The 24,376-nt window shown below is 48.9% G+C and overlaps 4 protein-coding genes across 4 annotated transcripts; 2 read left to right on the plus strand and 2 right to left on the minus strand.

Annotated features, from left to right (window-relative positions):
• Positions 1–2,122, minus strand: EI90DRAFT_2629997 (uncharacterized protein). Its single transcript, XM_039053362.1, has 3 exons — positions 1,930–2,122; positions 1,788–1,863; positions 1–1,714 (listed from the first exon to the last, which is right to left on the minus strand). The coding sequence occupies exons 1-3, from the start codon at positions 2,050–2,052 to the stop codon at positions 84–86; spliced, it is 1,830 nt and encodes a 609-aa protein (XP_038910109.1). The 5' UTR covers positions 2,053–2,122; the 3' UTR covers positions 1–83.
• A 6,342-nt stretch (positions 2,123–8,464) lies between these two features.
• EI90DRAFT_2630279 (uncharacterized protein) lies at positions 8,465–9,547 on the plus strand. Its single transcript, XM_039053363.1, has 4 exons — positions 8,465–8,660; positions 8,722–8,802; positions 8,856–9,146; positions 9,214–9,547. Exons 1-4 carry the CDS (start codon positions 8,658–8,660, stop codon positions 9,427–9,429), a joined length of 591 nt encoding a protein of 196 aa, XP_038910110.1. The 5' UTR covers positions 8,465–8,657; the 3' UTR covers positions 9,430–9,547.
• Positions 9,548–9,549: 2 nt separating this feature from the next.
• Positions 9,550–10,000, minus strand: EI90DRAFT_2940328 (uncharacterized protein; the record flags this gene model as incomplete). Its single annotated transcript, XM_039055243.1, has 2 exons — positions 9,550–9,621; positions 9,683–10,000. The coding sequence occupies 2 exons, from the start codon at positions 9,998–10,000 to the stop codon at positions 9,550–9,552; spliced, it is 390 nt and encodes a 129-aa protein (XP_038910111.1).
• Positions 10,001–13,883: 3,883 nt separating this feature from the next.
• EI90DRAFT_3254488 (uncharacterized protein) lies at positions 13,884–14,749 on the plus strand (the record flags this gene model as incomplete). Its single annotated transcript, XM_039066589.1, has 2 exons — positions 13,884–14,324; positions 14,366–14,749. 2 exons carry the CDS (start codon positions 13,884–13,886, stop codon positions 14,747–14,749), a joined length of 825 nt encoding a protein of 274 aa, XP_038910112.1.
• Between the last annotated feature and the right edge of the window lie 9,627 nt (positions 14,750–24,376).

Consider the following 24,376-nt stretch of genomic DNA (forward strand, 5'->3'; position numbering starts at 1 on the left):
TGTCTTCGAAATCATTTCCAATTATCACCCCCGCCCCCCACACTCTCAACGGCGCGAGTGGCTGTGGTGTAAAAGGAAATGGCTTACTTACAGTGAGCACCATAAGCATGTGCATGCTCAGGCTCCTCGAGTACGCTTTCCATCCCGTGTCCGGCAGCCGTGCTAGGCCTCGAGGAATTTCCATACGCTCCATAGTGTTGCTGTGGTTGCGAATCCGGTGGACCCGAAACGCTATACGCAAACGTTGCGTTGGGCGAAAGAGCGAGAGGCGAGTGAGCCGACGACGCGTCTGATGTTCCCGTCCCCGGAGGGACATACCCATGGCTCGACATTGTAGTGTGATGACCATGTGCATAATGAACAGGCGGTGTCAATCCCGAAGTCAACACTTCCATTCCTGCATTTCGTCTGCTGTCTGGCGCGGTAAAAGGCCTTCCCGTTCCCATCCCCATTGGAGTAACAGATGACGAGCTGGACGAGCTTGCACTTCCGGTCCGCTGCACTTGCGATGGATAAGGGGCCACACCGGCTAAATCACTCCGACCCCTCGGTCGCCGAATGAGTCCAGGGCCTTCTAAACCGGTTGAACTCGATGGCCTGTGCGTATGGTGGTAGTCGTTTCCATACCCACTGCTAGTCATACTGGATACGCTCACAGAAGAGTAACCGGTGGTAGGCCGACTAGCACTGTCGTCAGGTGAACCAGTTGCTCCCAAACCACGCGAGAAGCCACCGTTAGGGGGAACACTGCTAAAAGGGGAAGGATATGATGAATTCGGACCGCTTGTCGAATGCCCTTGGAGTTGTTGGTTTTGTGGGAGAGCGGGCGATCTGCTCGGAGTCTGAGTAGCGAAATTGGATGAGGGGTTGAGTAAAGCGGAGAGGCTAGCGACACCAGATGAAGGGCTCGTGTTTAGTGGGGGTAGTTGGGTCCCTTGAGCGTCGAATCCATTCCAAGACTGACTTTGCGGCGTTATGAAGCTCGAAGACGAACTATAGCTTGGTCCATTGATGGGACTGGCGGCTGTGGAGTCAGATCCATATGCGAAGTTGCCACCAAAGATCCCGGCTGAATCTCCACGAATCGGTTGCTGAGTAGATGGCTGATACACAGATGGCAAATAATTTGCATCATCTGTTGGGGTAATAGGGGGATGATTGTGTCTGCTGGCACCATTGGTATTGTTGTTGTTATTGTTGTGACCATATCCTGCCGCAGGGTATGGAGAATACGATGCGGGAGCAGGCGTACCTTGGAGGGAAGAAACGTCAGGGGGAATGGTCAATGGGGGAAGAGCATTGCGGCCATATGAATGGGACCATGCTTTGCTATTTTGGGGCTGGGAGTAAGGGTTGGAAAGGGCGGGGGTGGATATAGGGTGCAACGTGTATGGATTGGCATCAGCAGATGAAGCAGGTAATTGCGAAGAAAATTGACGAGGGATCTGTTGTGGTTGAGGGGACGAGACGTTTGGATGCATGGCTGCCGAGGCTGAGAAACCCCGTGGTCGACCATTTGTTGGCAAACGAACAGCAGGGTTGGTCAACGGGGGTGCAATTGGTTTGCTGATGGAGCCGACCAGTGGTTTGTAAGGAGACGAAGCTGTGGGGATGCCTTCCTGTTGCTTTTTGGCCTTTGGGATGCGAGGGGGGACGCGGCGTTTGAAGCCAGCGATCACCTCGGGGGGAGAATGACGGTTCAATGTAGGGTGGGCTGTCATGATCGGGGAGGCGGCATGTAAGAATGCAACGACATTTAGCACGTTCGACGTGGAATTAAGACTCACACCAAGTGGAAGCATCAGGGTCGTCTATGGCAGGATCTATGTTGCGAAGGTTGACCTTGCGCATGAACCCATAAATCTAGGGGGAACAGAGGGAATTGAAGTTGATCTCGGGCAAATAATTAGAGGCGGGAGACTAACATACATTAAGTTGTCTGGAGAAAGAAGCGAAACGAGATTGGCGGTAAACGCTTGGAAGAACATGCAATGCCAACTGTTCAGGGCGTTCCACGATGATCTGTTCACCCTTGGCATCCCAGCGTATCATATGATGGTACTCGGGTCTCTCGAGAAGACTATGGAAGGGAAGAGATATAGCATAAATAAATAGAACAACGGCAGGGACTCAACTCGTAAAGCTTGGTGAGGAAGGTGGTCTGCATCTTGCCATCGAGCCTGTCGGATGACTGCTGCTGTGGCTGCTGCTGGGGATGCTTGTTTGGGTCTGAAGAAGCATCGTCGGAGAACTGTTGAGGCTGCTGAGGGGGATCCATGGGAGGCTGGGTGGGAGTGATATGGTTGTTGGCGAAGGAGTTGGAGGAAGATGAAGAAGAGTTGTACATGATTGTATAAGAACTGGTGTCAGTCGGAACCATTCGGCCAAGGAAGGGTGGATTGCGTGACGTGAAGACCTCAGTCATGGGGAGAGATATATAAGTCGACGCCGTCGACGACGGAGACGATGAGTTGGGGGAACTTTGTGTGGAATGGTGAAGGAGTCAAGTCAAGTAATCGTTCTGCATTTTTGTCTGGTTATAACTGCGACTTACCGGCGGTCTTAATTCAATGGTCACGGATGCAAAGCCCAATTCAATCACTTACAGGGTTGATTTTTTTATTTTGAAAATAAAAATAAAATAAAATAAAAAGTTGATGAAAATAAGATTGAGATTTCCATTTTGGCAATTGGAATAAGATATTCCTATTTTCCAATTTTCTCATTCTTCCACTTTCCTATCCACTTTTTTTCCATACTTGGACGATTTTGCGCAGATGGCAAACTTCCTTTTCTGTCCATCCAATGCCATCAACTCCAAGCAGCAGAGGCTCTGCTTTGCAACGTTCACCGGACTCAGCCTTCGTCGCTAAGCCTTTCCCGACAGCTAGGCTAAAGGCACTTTAGAACTTTGGCCTTCTTAGAGTCCTAAACTAAGTAGACTCAGACCAGACTCCGCAAAATCACTAGTATCGCTCGAAATAAGCAGTACTTGTCCAATAATATTGCGCTCTTAGTGTTCCCCTGCTTCCGGGAAAGTGAAAGGAAGTGAGTCGATGGGGGTGATGACAATGGACCACAAATGAACACCTACTCGGCCCGGCCAAACTGGCTCTCACACCATCTGCTGTGCGTTGATCTTTTCCGAACGTCCAGGATCCACCATTCCCGGCTAAAGGGGCATAGTAGCTATGATTAAACCTTTGGTACAACTTGCTGCTAGCTTTCCGCGACTACGCTTACTCCGCATCTGCCCTGCTCAGCGCGCGGCGCCGGCGCGATATGACCGATGTATGTAGCTTGGCTCATACCGGTCTTTGCTGACCAATGTGTGCGCAAGCCTCCATCGATCATAAGCAGTCCCCAAATGATTTCTCATGCGACTTCTTTGCGAGTGAGTATGGTTATGGTGTGCACACTTACATGGATATTACATCCGGGCACCAGCCCAAAATCATCTATCATCCTTCCATAGTCACGGCTGAATTCCCATACCAAGCAACCTATGTCTTCACCTGTCCACATAACTTCCGAGAAAAATCTCCATATGGCGGGAGTCTTCTACCCAGAATTCCTGCGAAGAGGGCTCGGATGGATGAATGGACATGCCTCATGGACTCAACTTATACGCAGCTGTTTGACTTGGTCCTCATTGAATCATGCATAACTCGGTACGACACCCGTTCCTTCATTCCCCGCCGTTGCACTACGCCTCAGACTCAGACATCATCACATACCGACAAATGCACCTACAGCTTTCTCCCACTGTTGAGCATATTGCTTAAGGCTTTTCATTAAAGCACCGTCGTTATTATCCCAACTCTGTCCGTGGCAACCGTGCAGCAGTGTGCACCTGAACGGACCTTCACGCATAATATGTCGTAGCAAATGACAGTTCGGTTGATTACTCTCCCAGATTCGAAAGGGGAAGAGGGATTGATTTGTTGGTCAGATAGAAGGGCATGAGTCTATGACACGCCGGTGTGACTCTCCTCTGCAGTAGGTCAAGGCACATACGTATGTCTGACTGGCGTATAAGGTCGAGGAGAGTAGCTTATGCCTTTCTCTATGTTTGTTGTGTCGCACGTGTCTACACGTCCTGTTGCGGGCGCTTTAGCGTTGAATTAGCATCAACGACCAGATATTAGGAAGAGCTTCTGGCAAAGATTCATCTCAAACTGCAACATCACTCCCCTCCCCCAAAAATTGGGAATTACACATATACACATTCATCGCTCAAACCTTTAGCTCTTATCTCGTGTGATGCAAATCCAGTGACCCGATCACTCCACCGCACACCATGGTTCTTCAACTTATATACACGGGAGCCTAAAACTTTACGCATTAACACCTATCGATCACACCCCAAAAACACGCCGTACACACGCATTGTGCACACAGCCAGATCATGATCACATCCCGTGAACCGATAACCAAACCCATCAACTTCATGCATAGCCCCGGGCCCTAAAGGAGCATCACTTTAGCATCATGAAAAATACGTGTACTGTACACGTATCTTCGCATCTAATGCCAGGTGGCATCAACCACAGAAAAGCACTATAAACGTGGGTCCTGCCTATCTTGTTATCGCACCCCCACAATCGTGGGAAGGTCATGGCCAATAAAGAGATGAATTTGTTTCGTCCTTTTTTATAATACCTCCCCTACCTTTTTGTTTCCACACGAAAGAACCCTTTAGGCCCCCAGTTTCTGACAACCGTGGTGCTACACAGGAAGAAATTGAAGGGAAACGGGATCGCTTGGCCCAGGCGCCCGCCCGTTTTTCATGTTCGACTTAACCAACTCAATCAATACACGTATTATCAGCTTGATCCTGGACCCCCTCCATCCATAAGATCGCACTCACGCCATCTAACTATCCATCGATCTGTTCGCCTGTCCATCCAGCCATTCACCCAGGCAGAGCTCCCCATTTCTCGTGCACGCCGTTTCCAGTTTCCCTTTCTTAGCTAAGCTCAACTTCCAAGAAACAAACAGCCATAATTCGTGGCCAGATCCAAGCGGGGTAGAACACTAGTAGTAAATGAGATCTAAGCCCTCCTCGGATCTCATCATTTTTCAATAGGCGAAGTTGGTGCATTACCCACGCTCAAAAAGGCCAACTGGGTGAATGGGCGGGACAACAATAGACGTACATAGTTTTAGAAATACGGTCCTGTGGGAGAGATTTCATATTAAATCCTCACTACCAGGAGAGTTGCTAGTACGTACTAGTACTACGCACGACCTGCGAGCTAACTGTTAGATACCTGCACGCTGTCCGGACCCAAAACCCTACTTACTATACAGATAGGTGTCTGGGTGGCAGCTACTATAGCTACTATAGCTACTTTCGTACAGCGCCCAAGTAGTATATATACAGTCTGTAGCTCCTATAGCTAGTACCATTCATAGTAGTATTGAAAACGCAGTGCAACAATTGATTATCTTTGTCGTGCGCATTCAAGTGAAACTACCGCATTCAATAATACCCTACACTCTATCCACGAGCACCCCATCCCCCCGCCGTCTCAAACGTGCACACATACCCGCTTCCCTGCCCTTCAACCCTCTTGATGATAGGGAACCAACGGTATATCTTTGTTCGTTTCCGTCCCCAATCCCCATGCAAGGTACCCTGTCCATTCTATACAATGTTGATTTGCGCCATAAAAAAAAGTTGATCTAGGCCATGTCTCCGCCCATGTGTGGTCGGCTGCAGTGTGAATGTGAGCGTGGTGTAAAGAAGAAAAGAAAGGGAAAGGGAAATTGCAGTATTACACGTTCTACTTTATGCACGCCTTTTTCCCTTTGACCACAGTACCACATACATGTATCTCACTGCTCATCCCACAAACCCAAAAAATAGTCTTCTTCCCTTTTCCCCCTTTCCCCTGTGAGGGCTCCTCCCTATGATCCTGCCTTCACCCTTACCGTAATATTCCCTGTAACAGTGCCAACAATACCACCATCAGGCTCCCGGCCCCTTTTCGTCCATCAGTTCTCACGGGGCCGGGTTTCCCGCCATTGTGTACATAATGACACTTGAATACTGACACAGAGCCACAACACATCCCATGCAATTCCAATGCGAGTAGCCCCCTACCTCGCGCCCGAATTCACCGCGTGAGCAGTACTATGCAGTATTTCCAGGCAGTCTCATTGAACGAGGCCGGGAAACGAAACAAAACACATGAACAAAGCCCCTGTTCTCTCGTCCCCACTCACAATTTTCGTTTCGTAGACATAGATGAGAGAGTGATATGCGACCGAAAAGATTTTACCTGTTGTACGTAAACTCCGTTTATCTCGGTTGTTGATCTGTGCTTGCCCTTACGTTCCCTGACACACAACCACTCTCACTCGTTCACTCACCCTCACCTATCACACCCAACGGGTATACACAAGAGAAAGGAAGATTCTCTGTGTTGTCCCACCCGCAAACCCACATATATACCTGTTCCAGATAATTGGAGGACGTATGGAAATGATGATATCTCCTCCCCCACCCCCCAGCCTGAAGCGCTGACTAAGCGAATTACTTTAGGAATGTTGTGGGCGTGGGTTGATGAAACACGTGAAGTGCGAAATGTTCACGTCTGGAACTATTTCACCGCAAGCCGCGTGAGCGCCGACACCGCCGCCGTGCATTGCCAATAGATTTGGAGAAAGAGAAGGACAAGGGGAAATATGCGGCTGTTCCTCCACTCAGACCGTAAAATGGGAGAACAGTGACCGATCCCTTTGGGCAATATATATTTAGGAGCAAGAACGCGAGAGATTTTTTCCTTTCGACCCTCCCAGGATGACAACCAAGTTATTGAATGGACGTTGCACGTTAGAACAAATCATGATTGAATCGGATTATATAATGTTGATTGTACGAGTCTTGCTTGGCGGGCAATTCTGAAGAGCACGCCAGAAAAGGCTATGTCTCCGAAACCAGAGGTTCAGTGGGGCACGTGGAGGGTCACTTTCAGGCAGTTATTGTTACGACCCATCTCGGCAGCAGCTGGAGTTCGCCAACAGAAGCGAGATGAAAATTCCGGTGTTGCTCGCAGTTAGTAGAAACCCGTAGATCAGAATACGGACCATATTCCGGTACGGATGCGCGATGTTTCCCCCCTGTCATGAAGAGTGTGAGTTCAGGACGAAAAAATTTGGGACTGACGAAAATCATTTGTTTGATTTTTTTTCTCAGGCAAGTTGTTGAGTATGGAGAGAAAAAGGCTGGTTGGAGGCATGGTGACGGCACACTCATTGAAACCGTTCGGCATCAGCAACTTTTCCCGGACAAATGAACTACTTATGAGAGTCCAATGATTGCTGAGAGATAAAGTACGTAAGCGCAAAGGGTCTGGAAAAGCTTTCGTCCACCGCGAGTTCACAAAATGGATCAAAGATTCGAGTACCACCGCCCCGAGAATCTAGGGAAGTGACGACACGCGGATGTCACTAGCACTTGGGGGTCACCAGAAGGGCACGAGCCCCAGCGAATGGGTAATGAAGAAGCGCGGAAGCATTGTCGGGAACTGGTTCGCGATGACCAGGAACCTGAGTCAGTCGATGCATAGTCGACAACAGCCGCGCCTCGAAAGGTGCTTGCAGGCTTCTAATGGGGCAGAAGGATGGATTTGCACGAAGTGCAGATGAACCCTACTTGATCGATCGATCATGCCAAATTCGCAGTTGTCAATGGTACCAACAATCTGGTACGAATCCCTTGGGTGGGCACGTGCACAGGCGTGCATGTCAATGATAATCGTTATCTATTGAAGCGTGTAGGATCCAGTTGCACGCCTGAGACAGTGGGGGGTTCTGGATTCAAATTGAGCATAATTGAGTTTTGCGTGACTGAAGAAAAAGCATAAGATGATCTGGAGCTGTATCGGTTAGCTTTTGATAAGCCAGGCTGAAGCCTATGAACAAAAGGAGCAAACGAAATACGAATGCAAACATTGCAAAGCCTCATATGGCTGAATAAGCAACCCAATGGGAAAGACGGATCGGCGAAATGTACCTACATGATACTCATCTTTACTTTCCAGAGTCATCGTTAGCAGAAACTGGGCCTTTTGCTTACTGCGCAACAGTGGATTCGTCTTCAATGAATGAAGTAGCTGACACTCGCTCTTTGGATCGGACCAAACCGGAGACGGTGGAGAAAAGGGGCCAATGTTGCACTGGCAGTGTCTCGTGCCGTGCTTGTGTGACATGTCGCCTGATGGATGACCATTGCAAGCGCCTGTCAGGGGGAAGACCTTCATATTTCAATACAAACCACTGAGGCGGAGGCAGCGTCATTATCAGGTCGCCGAACTATTCGAGGCCAGGGGATGAGACGGAGGGTGAAGCATAATACCAGGCTCGTTGAAATTGCCAGACATGGAGCGAGACGAACTGGATCATGATCATGCAGCGGCATGTAGCAGTTATGTCGAGAATAGATGACGAACTGATCACTAAGCGCTCTGCGGTACCAACGATATTCCCAGTCATAGAGGCTGGAGTCCTGCCTACGATATTCCAACGATCTCTTCAAAAACCCGAAATGATATGACGCCTTGACGACCCCCAGGCGTCAAGCCGCAAGGTATTTGCATCCGACATGCATGTGAACGCCATTCAATTCATTCCAACCTTTTGCTCCCTCGATGGTGTGCCATTTTGGCTGTAACTTTTGGCGTGTGGAACTCACAAATGTTTTGTTTCATGTAGGCCAACGCCTCAGCTAAGAAGACAGCTGCTCAGAATGAAGTCGCAATCAAAAATCTTCAGATTGGCATGCTCATTGCAAACGTGAGTGTGCTGCAACATTTTTCTTGTCAGACCGTGATTTGCTTCGTCCACAGATCTCCTATTTCCTTCTTCGCCTGATTCTCCCTTACCGGACGTTCCCGCCAACATGGCGCCAACTGACACTGTACATTATGACTGCCATCCCTGAGTTTGTACTCTTCCGACATCTCATATCTACTGGGTCACCGAAACGGGAGCCTAATACCGGAGCCTTGATCGCCCCTGGGGAGGATTTATCTCAGGGGGGCATAACCGAATGGTGTTTTGATGTTATCTACATTACGTGGCTTTGTCAGGTTGGAAGTGCGTTGATCGGCGAGTTTGTTTGGTGGCTCTATCTCTCAGTGAGTCTGGTACACACGCGTCCTGGGGCTTTTCTCATTATTTTGGGCGCACCCGAATACTCTTCAGATCCCACTGTATGCGGGATTCAAAGCTTGGAGTACCTTCCTTTCACCATTGATTGCGTCTCGCTCGCCCCCCGGCTCAATAGTTCAGTCCTCGAATGAAGGAGCGGTAGAGGGAGCCACAAACTCGGCGGATGGCCTCAGCAAGAGACAAATAAAGCTACAGAAGAGAGCCGAGAAGCATGCGCAATCTCAAACCAAGATGAAGGGAAGACGGTGAGGAATCGGTAGAGCCGTATTCACGCAATGCACTTCCTTCTACTATTATGTTCTGTCTTTGCTTGGCAACATGAATCTTCGCGGTTTTGGTTCTGCGATGGTTGAGTGATCTTAACGATTTCTACTCTTTCGTCTTCTTGTCCGAGTGTCCCAGAGAGAGGTTTGGTTGGATCCTATCACGTATTCCTTGTTTCTAGGAGGCAATCACTGATACTTCAGTGTCTTTGGGGCCGAACTTAGGTATATAACCTCACCAGATCTTTTAGTTCCGGAAAACCCCCTTGGGTCTTCCTGTCCCAGATCAGCTCGATAAGGGGATCCTTTGAATGATTTTTGTTTTCAGTGGCAAGCCAGAGGCGGAAGCGTCCGCTGGCTTCTGGCGTGTCGTGAGGTATGGGAGTAATGGATTTCAGAACTGGAGGTGGAAAGGTAAGAAAGAGCTCCGTCTGGGTCCAGCTGGCACGGTGTAACCTGCAGATGGCGGGCAGGGGGATCATGAGAGTGTGGCAGGGAAGTTGATCATGGTCCGGTGTGTAAGCAGTGAGCAAGTACTCATTTATTGAACTCACCATCGGCACTGCATTTGGAAGAGGAGGGTGGAAGCACCCGTTATTATTTGAAGCTTGTGATTCAGTTAGCAGAGCATTCGAACACTTACTTTGTGGCAAAACTCTATCACCACACTCGGGGTAATCAATGGTACGTCTGGTGGCACAAATGCATTGGGTTCAGGGATGTCCTTGGTGGAGGGCTTGGTGTCTCTATCCGTTCCCGGTGACCCTAACTCTGCTTGGCAAGTTTCGCAAGTCTCGCAGGACTTCTCGACAGAAGCCATTGGTGGTGTGAGGAACGTTGGAAATTCGAACTGTTGAGGCGATGGTCATGTGCACAGTTTTCGCTTTGGGCAGACGTTTTGTGTGGCTACCTCAAAGTCTCTTGGAAGCCAATCTAGCTATCCTGCATTATCTCAAACTCGCGGGCCTTTTGACTTATGGATACCTTTGTTTCCCAGGTAATCGTGCCATTTGTCGAGACTCTGGAATTTCCATGCCCTGTTCCGCTGGAACTTTGCACTGTATCACGTCTATTGACTAGCTTAACCAAAAGATTGACCAGATCCCAAGCGTGGATATGCCCTGGTTGAACGATGAAAATAATTGGCCAGTTCTGCAGTATTGGCAGGCTCAGTTCCATCATTCGCGATGTGGCTGAATTGGGCGCTTGAGTTCCGTACCATGTTATCGACGGCATGATCTCTGTTGCGCTGACGAGGATGGTCAAAGGAAATTGTTCTCATTGCGCTCAGGTGGCTACAACTCGTGAAGATGAGGGAAGACGGAGAGCAGGACCCTTGCGACACCGGCGATCTCTTCTCTCGCCGCCAGGCCATAGTCAGGTGCCACAAATGTATCCAGGACTTATGTATGAGCATTCCTGTTGATATCGTGGCAGTCACTCGAGGATTCTGGGGCTGTCGATAGTTCATATTAGTGCATACTAAGGCATGCATGAGGACCTCTTGTCTTTGGGCCCCGTGTGGCCTTGTATAGATAGGGACAACGAACGCCAGTTCTCTGGCCACAATTGTGCCATGACCAAGAAGCACCGTTATTAATCGGCTTCTTCTACTATTCTCTCGGCCATGTTGCACACCAAGGGATCTGGGGTCTCAAGGGGCTTGTACTATCCCTGAAGTCGTGCCAGGAACCATCTTCTCACACACAAAGGTCTTTGTTGTGAGCTTCGGCCTCGTTGGGACGATCAGAACAGCCGCACAACCCGTTGATGTTTATGGTATGCTGCTTTGGGTTCGCATGGGAACCTCTCCTTGGATTGGAGCCTTTATTGGTCTACGAATAGGCCACTCCTCCACCTTTTAAGAAACGTCCGTTCATTGCTCTTATATACGGTACCAAAGTTGTAGTATTGACATTTCTTTTCGCAGTCATTCCGGATTTGCTCTTTCTGCTAGTATGTGTGGTCCTGGTGCATTACGGCGTGCAATGACGATATGAAGGGCTTGTGTTTCCAAGAATTGAAGCCAATAACGAGGCCTCGACCCTACAACTAGCCCGCCGATCACGAGTGATGGGGACAGGAGTGGAACGTGTGGCCGCAATCGACTTCATCAGAAAATACAAAAACATTTCTGTGAGATGATTGGGGTGATCATTTCGGAAAGGCATTCATAACGTATCGGACTGATAGTGTTGCGGGTCTTTCTTTCTCGTTCCCTGCAGTCGATGGCCAAACTTCCATTCACGGGGTAGTCACGTATGTATTCATACGACTACCTTAGGCCAATTCCCCTCGGCATTCATACAACGACTATTTCTGGTTGTGTGCATATATCGGATTGGGTCCGTGAAAGACGATGACCATATACTTGCTGATTCTTGAATCATATGCATCAGCGCCGACCTCCGAGCAATTTTAGGCATTCCTTTTAGAGATCAAATGCTCGTTGTTTTAATGCAGCCCAGTGAACTCCTGGGGATATCAGAAACATGTTTTATTGCAGCGTTGTGGTGCCGCTTCCTGCATCTTATATGCGCGGACGGATCAGGGAACAGGCACATTGTTTCTGATTATACTATCTGAATCGCATGAAGCCACTTCATTCCAGCGCTCCAATGCCTGATGGCTGCTGGAAGGGAATTCATACTTTCGTGATAGCATTGCTGTGGTTGTCCAATATCGCAGTCTTCCTGCTTCTCCGAGTGTCACATGTATCACTAAGGGACTCTATGTAGACCAGTGCTGTCCGTGATAAGTAGCTCATTCGTAGTGGAGGTTGCTGGACTGCCGGTAGGTGTTCCTGGACTTCATCCCTCTCAGTGGGCTCTTGAAATCCTACTAAGTGCGTAGGCCCCATCCTAGTGCACCGGGAGGGGGGACAGGGCCAAAACGCTGCCTGGTGAGTTTTACAGCCACCTGAAATTGTTCCTCCCTGATTCTGCAGTCACCCCTTGGGGTTTTCCGTTACTGCTAGCTGTCTCTCCGGAACTTGTTTTCTTCCCTAGTTTAATGACTTTGCGGTCGTCCGAGGGAGCGTTCTTCTGACTGTCGAGGAATATCCCTACCCCACGCCGAATCCGTGAAGGTGAGAATCACCTGGTTCAATCTTTCATTCGCAACTGGTTTACATAAATACTGATCGCCCATCGAGCAAGTGAATTTGGGCGTATCAATTGCATACGAAATTGTGACACCACGACTGTTTTGTTCTCACTTACTACCATAGTGGCAGGGAACAGCGTGGCTCACACCCACCGTATATGCAGAACCTAAGAAGAAGTCCATGCCAACATCCTACACCCACCAGATCTTACAACTCGTAGCTTTGTGTTCTGTTTTTGAACATATTAAGGCCTGATAGTAACCTCAAGGATCGGTTGCATTGTCTTTCACGTCGAAGGGAATGACATGAGTACATAACTCTTTCTGATTGATCACGTCCGCGGAGTTAGGGTCATGCTTTCAAGTATTTCCCTAGACCGATTCATTACTTACATTTGACCCAGCGCGGTGAAAGTAAACCCGCCGGTTTTTCGATACCGCTGCCATTTATTTCATTTGACCACTGCGTTATCATTTAATCTGGGAGCACGCATCCTGCGCAGCATAGCCAAACACTACGCGCACAATAATGTAATAACCTGATGTGGCTCGGAGAGGCTGTTTGTCCACATGAGAGGGTCCCAACTTTGAGTTCACGACACACTGAATGCAGTATTTCCCAAGCCCCTCCTGTCAATCGCCAGTTGACATATCACGCATATAAAACCGTAGATCCCGATCGGAAACGGTAATTTACAAGGATGGAGATTGGGGAAGGAGGAGGGCAACGCGAAAAAACAAGGACGAGGAAGAACAAGGAGGAGAAGAACAGAGGTTACAAAAACAAGGGAACAACCGAAAATAAAGAAACCTAGAAAAACTAGAGTAAGCACTCGGGATCCAACCCACCGAGAGTAACCGGAGGTCACAACACCCCCCCTGCTCAGTGAGACCGAAACGCTTACCGGAAGTAAGGGACTCCGAGAGAAAACTACGTCAAAAATCGCTTTTCAGGCTAAAAGAAATGAGACTAAAAAAGAAACAAAGAAAACGCCTTCAGCAGAGGATGAGGAATAAGAGGGCCAGAGCCCAGAAGCATGAGCGGACGAATAAACACGTACGGAATTCGTCCGAGGAAATCGACCCAGGTATGCAGCGGCAATAAAACCTGAATCGGCATGACTGTAGCCTCGGAAGACACAGTATGCGTAAGGCCGACAGCGGGTACGGCGCATAAGATGAAGGCATCACCGGGTAATGTGCCAAGCGCGAAAAAAGAGCGCTTAGTCCAACCGCACACAAGTCTAATTTAATCTCGTACCTCCATTAAATAACAAGAGGTCAGTCCCTGGTTAAGATTCTCGCGGCCCGGCACTATCCTTGAAGGCTTAAGCAATGGCAAATTTACTCCGCTCAGCCAAGTCTGGCAGTGACTGGGGAGAGAATGAACTCTATGTTTTCAATATTGGAATAGCCAATGAAGACACATATGAGTTCTTTGGGCACCCCCTTCCAGACCAACTCGATGTCTCACCGGTAATCTTGAGCAACATTGATGAACCGCCCGACGCAACCAAGGCAGACATCGATTTTTTCGCATATTTGGAGGATGCCATTGCCGTTCCTCCTGATGAAGAGTCTTTCGTGGATGATTTCGCATCTATTGTTCTTAAATTGATGGGATATGACTCTGGTCGCCGTATCATTCACCAACAGAAGGAACTCTCTTTTGAGATGTGCGGACAGCGGGTGTCTGCCAAGACGGATGTTTGTGTTATGGAATGTGGGGGAGCCGCGAGGTATTTATTGCTTGTACAGAAGGACAAAGAACATGATGTCCAGCCATGTCGTTTTCAGCGCCTAAATCAACCCAATAGCGCCATTTATCCAGCGTCAACCCAGAACCTCAGCTTGTGGCCGAAGCGTTTTATCAGAATAACAAAGGACGAGAACGCATAGGTCTTGCCACAATTGCACATGCTGTGATTCCCGGCATCACGATGATCGGAAGGGCCCCAACTTTCTTTAAGATTCCTGTCTCAGAAGCCCTGGTCAAGGCAATTGTGACCGGCCAGTACCCTGCATTCGCTATGACTGTGCAGAGACTTGTGCCTCCTGTCCCAGATCGTTTGAACTATATGATTCAAGGCATGAAGCCCTTGGAGAATCGCCGTGTCGTTTTTCAGTGTTTCCAAGCTTTCAAAGCATTGGTGTATCAACTTGCTGGCTCTGTAGCTTGTTATCAGCCGGCAGGGGTCTGAGCGCGATATCAAGTCGATAGTTAGATATCGTGCTCTGGCCAAGTCGTGGACCCTTATGTACCTATTTGGGTGCACAACATGAAGTTAAGAGAAGTCCTTTCCGCTGCCTGAGCGGGTGGTTACGATATGTGTGCCCCGGCGCGCCACGTCGGCAATAAGGTGCCTAGTGGCCCGTCCTCGTCACTGCGCTACGTCGGGTTGCCATGTCAACACAGCTTGCACTAAGGATTTTTTCTGGGCCTTAAACCAATCAACGTGCCACTTCTCCAATCACTCGTGAACTCTCTTTGGATCAGATGAGTGTGTAGTATTACGGGCTGAGTCAGAACAAAGCATGTGCTCTCCACAATAGAATAACTGGTGGACGCCGCCTGACGCGGCAGGTCCTGCCATTCTTCCGTCCTCCGTTGTTGCAAAATATATATGGGTTGAAGATCCAACTACGTATAAACACCCCACCCTTCCCCTGTTACAACATATGCTGTTGTGTCCGGAGGGTGCGCGACAATGTCTCCCTCCAGCGTTACGCTTTAGGTTTGTTATAAATGTCATCACAGAGGAGAGCAAAAAGGTAAGTACATCATGAAGATATATGTCATAATCCGGAAATCGGGTGCAAAGGTGGACACACACAGGGAAAGGGGCAGGCCTGATGGGAATTTGGTAACAGTCACCAAACAGAATATGCGCAAGTAAATGGTCACGAATATGCGACACAGTGCAAATGTTGAAAGAAACACCGTGGTTTTCGGCAAGGGGAATCAACTGGTGAGAAGATGCCAATTCAGCAGGTGGTGAAAGGCTGTAAGACCAGGGAGCGAAGGATATTCTGTTAAGAGAAAGAGCAAGAAGAAATTGAGTTACTCACTGGTGACGTCGGTGGAGGAACGGGAAGGTAGTGGTGGTCCGGAAAGCATGAGAGAAGCAGTGAAGTGAAACAATAGTACAAAGAGGAGGAGAGTACTTACAGCGCTTTTGAGGGAATCTGTCTGATAAAAAGTGAAAGGGGTATCAATATGTTTCACAGGAAATCACCCTCGGAAATTGGCCATTCAGTGGAATTTTTATTATCAATACAGTTAAATTATATTGCAATACAGTACGTTAGTGCCCAGCTATTCTGTGTTCCTCGTTGAGTTTGAGTTGGGGGAACACAAGTTGAACACCTCTGCAATATTGGGGTTGAGCTTGAATGGCTACAAACTGGTCAGCACATGTTTCTTCAAGCTCGTCGGATCTATGGATTGACGGGTTATACATACTGAGAAGAGACTGAGGGAGGGCAGGGGGGTCAGTTATGGAAATCCTAAACATCATGTCCCTTTTTGGGATATAGGGCAATGTGTGAGACCCCCCCCCCTTCAATTCAATCGGCAGTATCCATCATTTCAGGAGATGCCGGTTCCCAAATTTAGGAATTTGGTATGGAGCAAGAATTGAAATCCCAATTCATCCAAAAACTTCTTAAATTCCTGTATGGGCCCAGCAAGCACTCCATCTCAAATGAACACATGTGGAAATGTCCCAGTAAAGTGTATTGAAATTATGAACTAGCTGCATATAAGCACTCAGTTTAAAGTACATGAACTACAATGTAACTACAATGTAATTGATAATTACCTAACCAATCAGACCTTCGCCACCAGCCAACCCTTTTCTGTGTCCAGCCTCTTGCCTTCAACCAGCCCTTTGCTGCTGACTGACCTTTTTCTGCTGACCAACCCTTGTAAATGTGGCATTCCAAATATGGCAACCCGCTTCAGCAGTTCACTTGCAGTCCAGATGTAAAATATAACTAAAATACACATGGCACTCCAGTGCCCATATTTATACTCCTCAATAACATTCCAGGCTCTTCTATGCCCAGCACTTATGCAAGTGCCTAGTAACCTGTAGAATATTCCCGGTTTAAGTAGTCTAATCATGTGACTTGTATTCCAACATTCCTTCTCATAACATACACTCTTCACTTAACAATCGATTTCTCACTGTACATAACTTAATCTAAAATGTCGTCTGAAAATAGGTTTTGCCCTCTCTCATGAACCCCCCCTGTACCCTGTGTTTGGCATTTCCCAAAATGACACCCCTTGAGGGAGGGGGAACAGATTCATGTGAGGAGAGATAGAATGAATGAAATTGTTGAATGTAACTGCTCCCTCCTGAATATTGACATGGAGTATGCCCTCAACACTGAGGGTAGGGAGCATAGAGGTGTTATGGTTTCAGCCACGAAAGCAAGCTGTTCTGCAGTATGATGCTGACTTGTATGTGTCAGGGGATGTGCGTGCTCATGCAAGTTGCTCCGATAACCTAGTTGTGATTAAAGCCAGGGGAAATGTCATATCCATACAATCCCAACCTCCGCTCCGGGCTCCCGGAACTCCGAAACTGACTCTGGAGCCCTACTTCCCTTCTGTCACCTTCTCCTTGCCAACTGTCAGGGGACAGACCCCGGGTCCCCATGACCCCTCTCTCTATAGCCCACAGCCCTGTGTGTAAACAGCCTATCCTAAGGCACAACCTACTGTGGGTAAGAAAGTGTATAAAAGATAGAAAGGCAAGTAAGATACACTTGCCTACTGTGGGTAAGAAAGTGAGAAGAAGGTTAACTTCTCACTTTCCCACAGTGGCCCAATATGGCAAAAACTTCCAGGGATACCTGGAAGTCACATGAGAAGTGGGGACCGGGCCCGGAGCATGCGGCGCATGGAGCATGCAGGGCGGAGCACACATGCGGGTCTGGGTCCGGGCTAGTCAGGGTGTGTGCCCTGACACCAACTTCCAAGAGGTTATCCCACCTCCAGCTCTGACACCACCTTTGGTCCGACTCTGGAACATTCTGGGTCCGACCTCAACCTCGACACCTTCCAGATGAGAGCACACAACACCTATGCTCCCGACTCCGGAATCCTGTTCGCATCTCTGTCTCCGGAACCTCCGGTCTTAGCTCCGACCTTGGACTTTGACCCCACCTCCACTTATACCCATTGTATTGGTTAGCTCATTCCATTTAATTACGTTTGCCAATATTCCGGAGTTTAACTTCCAAGTTCGGACTTTCTGGACTTATTTCGGACCTTGCAACTATTGCATTGCTCCATTCAATTCTGCTATACTCCCTCATTCCTATTTGAGCTGCTGCTTCCTTTCTATTCAGTCAGCTGGCCATTCCCCACTCTGTCAGGGCACACCTGCCTCTCCACCTGGTCCGACCCCACCTGATCCCACTACCCTCACCCAGTGTCCCCATCCTCCCTCCTCCCTTCTCTCTTCCCTCCTCTCTCCTTCCTCCTTTCCCTTCTTCTTTCTTCTTTCCTTTCTTTCTCCTTCTTTCCTTTTCTACTACACAGATGACTTCCTTGCTCGATGTACCATTAACCAGGCTGCACAACATGCCCGGACCCTGTCAGAGACCAGGTTCGAGATGAAGGAAAGTCTCCGTGGCGGAGGGCTTCGGCCTCAGTGACTTATGCCAAGAGCGCTGTGCCTAGTAACATGTTGTAGGTGGGCACAGCCGGTACTGCACAAACGAACCGAATATCGCGATTTCCCTACCCCTGCACATCTTCACTTCACTAAACACGTTGTACACATCCTCATATACTATTCCTACCCTTCCATGATTTTTCCCTATTTTTTCAGACACATTCCCAGTCCCCACAGACCAAATTCCCACGCCCACCCAGCAGCGCAGCCACACTCAGACTGGATTTCACTTATCTCAGCAACCACTGCACCGATTTGGACGATATTGGTACCGTTGGAAACGTGTCATTTAGGAGTATTAGGATCCATGATTAGCGGGAGTTCATTGGCGATGGATAGAGTTGGGTATTTTTTGGCTGGAAATCATTTATTGCTTTATTGTTTTCTTGATTATTGTTTTCCCTTCTTTTTTTCCGATATTGTTTGTTGCCCATATGATCCACCTAAGCACATGGGACTCATCGGATATTTTCCTTCATTTTTATTTGATCATTTCTCATATATACCTGTACATGAGGATGTATCTACTTTTCCCCTGGGATTAGAAACCACCGAGTTTGCCCCTCCCAAGCTAGTAGGGAGTAGTACGACATAGAAGAACATCAGTAAGAAGACCTCTAGATCAGTCCTCGCTTTAGTGTCACCCAGAGAGGTGGGGTGAGAGATTGATTAGAGCCACCCACGCACCGCACCGGACCATTATCACCATTACCCCCCTTTTCCCTGACCTGCTGGATACCAATCCGGTCCCCGTCCTTTCCTGTTTTCCTAGTGGGTTAGATCCCTAGCCCGCTTACAACGTCCGTGCCCTAACTTACTAACTGACAACCAGAACTGAAGGGGGGTAACTCTAGTCGATTTTACTGAAGTGTAACCTATGTACAAGTTGGATATATATATGGTTACAGCGAAGATGGGTCCGCAAATAGCGGAGCCGAACGGAGCGGAGCTAACGGGGTTAAACATTAGCCGACTGAATATTACCGACGAGTCGGGTCGCGGGGTTAACAGAAAGGCAGGCGATAACCCAGAAACGGAAAGGAGGGATAGGCCCGAAGGTGGGCTCTGCAGGGCAGGCAAGTGTATTGCCCAGCGGAGGCGGGAGTGCGCTAGCGGACGTCGGAGCTGTCCGGAAGTCTTCGGGGCTCCGTACTTAGGGAGGCATAGGTAATAAATTGAAAGGAGGGGGTGGTGACCATCGAGGGGTACCGAGAGGATTGCAGAATATGGGAGCTCCGAGGTTAGTAAAGAAGGAGCGGAGGGATCGGAGGGGCCGGAAGTTGATGGCCAGGAATGGATATGACAGACCCAGACACACCGGGTGACGCCCTACACACCGGATGCTCCTGAGATCTCTTACAGAGATACCCAGGCAGATACAGCTGTGCACGTAGATGATGTGGCACTCCCCACATGACCTTCGACTGCATGTACATAAACACAGCCTAAGTGGGAACTGAGAAGTAACCTTCTTCTCACACTTCCCACTTTAGGCAAGTAGCTTACATTCCCCTGCTAATAATAATAACACACTTCCCACTTTAGCCTAAGTGGCCAGGGATGCCCTTTTGTGCCGGGCCCGTTAGTATGCACGCCCATGCTACACCCTACCGGGTCCTCAGTGCCGGGTGACACACCCGGGCGCCCTCGACCCCAGGTTGCTCCCTGACAGCAGAAGAAGGTTTCAACCTTACTCACCCTCCCTACCATGGTGACGCAAGAGCAATATGATGACTTGCTGGCCCGGTTCCAGGAGCTGCAGGCCATCATGGAAAGCCAGGCCCGGAACCGGCCCACATACACACCTGCACCCGTGCTGCAAGTGGGCTAGAGATCTAACCCCCTAAATGCGAGCAAATTCGTGGGGAGGAAGTCTGGGATTATCCTAAGCTCATCCTAGGTTTGGTCCGGGTCCTAACAAAACAAAAACAATCACAAAACTCGCTGAGAATTACATACCCCTGGTCCATCTTGGACAATCGTCAGGGATTTCCTTATAATACTCAAAGAGTCAAGCTTAGAATTTCTCTCTTTTTCTTGGATCTCTCAGTGCTACAGTCTCTTGTAGTCAAAAAGGGAGGTCTCTTTTCTGTCATATCCATCCCCGGCCATCGACTTCCGATCCCTCCGATCCCTCCGATCCCTCTGGTCTACTTCCGCTCCTTCTTCACTAACCTCAGAGCTCCCATATTCCGCAATCCCCTTGGTACCCCTCGATGGTCACCACCCCCTCCTTTCAATTTATTACCTACACCTCCCTAAGTACGGAGCCCCAAAGGCTTCCGGACAGCTCCGACGTCCGCTAGCACACTCTCGCCTCCGCTGGACAATACACTTGCTTGCCCTGCAAAGCCCACCTTCGGGCCTATCCCTCCTTTCCATTTCTGGGTTGTTGCCTGCCTTTCCGTTAACCCCATAACCTGACTCGTCGGTAATATTCAATCAGCTAATGTCTAACCCCGTTAGCTCCACTCCGCTCGGCTCCGCCATTTGCGGACCCGCCCTTGCTGTAACTATATATACTCAACTTGTACATAGGTTACACTTCAGTAATAAAATTGACTAGAGTTTACCCCCTTCAGTTCTGGTTGCCAGTTTAGTAAGTTAGGGCATGGACGTGTTACTTGGCACAGCGCTCCTGGCACAAGTCGCTGAGGCTGAAGCCCTCCGCCATGGAGACACTCCTTCGTCTTGACCAGGTCTCTGACATTTTCCATTCCTACATGTACAAGCTTTTAAACACATGGAATGGCAATAATGTGGAAAAACAAATGAAAGAAAAAATATAAAACAAAGGATTGTTGTTACGGGCACGTTAAGTACAGCCAATAAGTCCAACGGCCGACGTGGAAGTTCAATAAAAAGAAACAGGAGTGATAAGTGGGCCATATCCGCTAATAATTGCCATTCTCCACCAATTTCCACCATCACACTACACTCATCCATCTCTTCCTACCTGTAGCATCCTTTCCTGACCTCTCCATTCGATTCCCCAGGTTTGCAGCTTTCTCTCGATACTAAATTTCTCCCAAATGGTTGAGATTTGACCGAGTGGTGGGCATGAGAATTGTAAAATTGGCCCGTGCACAGGGTTAGACGTCCCGAAAAGTGTTTGCGAGAGTCCCCGTGTCAATTGGATCTTCATATGCATCCTTTGTGATTTTTCTGAGTTTTTATGAGCACTCTGGAGTGCATTTTGGCTGTTTGTTTGCTTTGGTACAGCTTGTGGTTTCCATATTGGGCCGAAAACCAGTTTCGCGATCTCCCGAAGTATGGATCTCGGCTCCACCACATGGGACTTTCGACACTGCCACCCTCACGTGCCTTTTGACATCATGTGGAACCTGTTAGAGATGGGCGGAAATGGACGACTCCGGAGTGGAATCGGAGACTTAGCGTGGAGGGACCTTGGCCTCAGTGACTCAAGCGGAGCGCTGTGCCATTGCTGTTTGTCCATTTGGTCCTTAATTTCACAGTAGGTGAGCAGGAAGTCTCTTGGGGGCATTTCAGGTCGATTTCGGACTGAAACCAGACGAGTATGTACAAGCGCCGATATATATAAGGAAGGGGCAAAAGCACAAGGAGAAACAAAGGGTGACCGAATCGGAACGAAGACGTCCGAACGGGAACAAAGGGTTAGAGGGAGCGGAGCGGTACCGAAGGTCATAGGGCAAGACCTGTGATACATCCGAAAGGAGGTAGAGTGGGCGAGGCCCAGAGGGGCAGGAGGATGAGGGGAAGTGGGGGTGATGACTAACTGGCTAGAATAGAAGGAAGCAGTAGTCCAAATAGGGATGAGGGGGAATTGCGAGAAATACATTACAAACGGCGAGAGTGCCGGAGGCGGTCTGCGAAGCTCGGGGGTTGCGGAGGTTACGGAGGTTACGGAGGCGGGGTTGGAAGTCCGAGGAATATTGGCAATGGTGTTTACGTAGTATGAGGTCACCAATGCAATGGACTAAGACCGAGGTGGAGTCAAAGTCCGAGGTATGGACTATGATGGAGGCTCGGAGTAAGGTACGAACGGTGTCCGAGTGTGAAGTACGGAACAGCGGTGGATGGTCGTAACTTGGCGGAAGGGTGGCGGAGGAGTGACGGAGGAAGGAGAGAGGGGACAGGTAAGGAAGAGTAGTCAGGTCCGAAGGTGGATATCGGAACGGATGGAGAAAGCGTAGGGGATGACGGGAGGGTGGAGGTGTGGTGAGGGGGGAGCGGAGTTGTAGGAAGGGTGGCGAGTAGGGCGATGTTCGGTCCGAGATGAGTATCGGAATGGATGGAGAAGGGGTCGGAGAGGTAAGAGGAGGGGTGTGTTGCCAAGACCGAAGGTGAGTATCGGAGAGGCAGCGGTAGGTTATGACTCCGGAGGTGAAGAGGGTGGAGGTCCGGAAGTCGGGTCGGGGTCGGGTATGCACGGATATGACAGAACCTCACGGTAAGATGAGAAATTGTCACCACCATTGTTCCACAACGGCTGGGTCGATCTGGACGAAATTCGGGGAATCCATATTTATGATTTTTCTCTATTTTCTGAGCTTTTGATCGTCTTCTGGCGGCCAGTAGTGCCAAGTGTAGTTTTTGGGCTGAACCAATTCAGTACCAGCACATTATGTGCAATTGTACCCCGTATTAAATGAAATAAAATATTCTTATGCACCATTGGCATTGGTAGGTGATCAGAGCATATGGGAAATCCTTAAGGAACGTAAAACCACAAAAATACTGGCGGTGTAGGGTATAGTAGGTTATCCTGCCTACAGCACCCACCCTCAGACCACCTAAGGTTGCCCCCCCCACCGTCAGCGAGGACCTCGATCGCTTCAGGGCTGAGTGCAGAATTTACCTCTATGTCCATGTGGCCGAATTCCCCAGTACCCTCTCCCAAGTCCTGTTTGTCCTCTCTTACATGAAGGAAGGGACTGCAGGGGCATGGTTGACACAGCGCACCATGGCACTGTTGGCAGCAGGCTCCCCTACACCCACCATGGACGAGTTCAACATGGAACTCGATGCCATGTTCCAAGACCTGAACCGGGAGGCCACAGCCCAGCAGAAATTAGCAACCATCCGGCAAGGGAGCGACTCTGTGGACGAGGTACTCTCCAAAAGTGTAATCCTGCGTCATGAAATCATGAGGAGTCATGACATGTCACGAAATTTCATAACCCCTCATGACATGTCATGACAATTGAATTGAATAAGACATTTTTTACATTGAAAAATTTGGATTTCATGAACCGTCATGAACCATCATGTGCTGACAAGGTTCATGACTGCTGGTGACACAATATGGCATGATGCCTCATGGAGGTTCATGAGTGGTCATGATGTTCATGAACCTTCATGACCTTTCATGACCTGTCATGAAGGTTCATGGAGTGTCATGGAGTGTCATATGTTTATTTTGACCTTTCCCCATCATGTAAAATGCTATAATGTCCCATGATGCATCATGGACATTCATAATGCTCCCTGAACATGTATGATGAGTCAATGCATGAGATGTCACAAGCACTTATGAACTGTCATGTGACAGACCTTATTTGTGACAGCACTGACTGATCAACCTCCAACTCATGGACTTGTGTCAGCACTGCACTGAACTGTGCTTTTCCTCCAGCCACCTTTGCTGCTTGGTGTCAGAAACAGTGCTTGAGGGTATTCATGGGAAGTGGAGCAGAGTATGGCAGTGTGAGTGATCACTTAGCTGATAGGTTACTCCATTGCAAGGCACCAGGGGGTTGGGATGTTGGTTTCAACAACTCAGGGGAGTGTCAGGGCATACACCCTGTGTGAGGCCCCAGCCCATGTCTATATTCCGCCCACAACATCAGTTGATGTTGTGTTGTGTAATAATTATGTCGTGACGCTAATTTAGCGTCGTGGAAGCTTCTCTATTTATTTGTGCCGAGAATGTATAAGATTGTATATAAACCCTCGGGGTAGCTGTAAAAGGTGGATTAGCCTTTACTTCTACCCTGTCAATATACAGCCAAATCAAGCGTATACTTAGACGGACTACTGAGGCCTGAGGCGAACGGGGGAATGGAACGTTACCGTCCCCAAACTAGTAAGATAACCTTTCACCCTGACCTAGCCCATACCCGCATCCACACCCAGACTCACACCTGCACCTGCGAC

Source organism: Cantharellus anzutake (genome assembly GCF_015039405.1).
Source record: "Cantharellus anzutake strain C23 chromosome Unknown EI90scaffold_88, whole genome shotgun sequence".
NCBI lineage: Eukaryota > Fungi > Basidiomycota > Agaricomycetes > Cantharellales > Hydnaceae > Cantharellus > Cantharellus anzutake.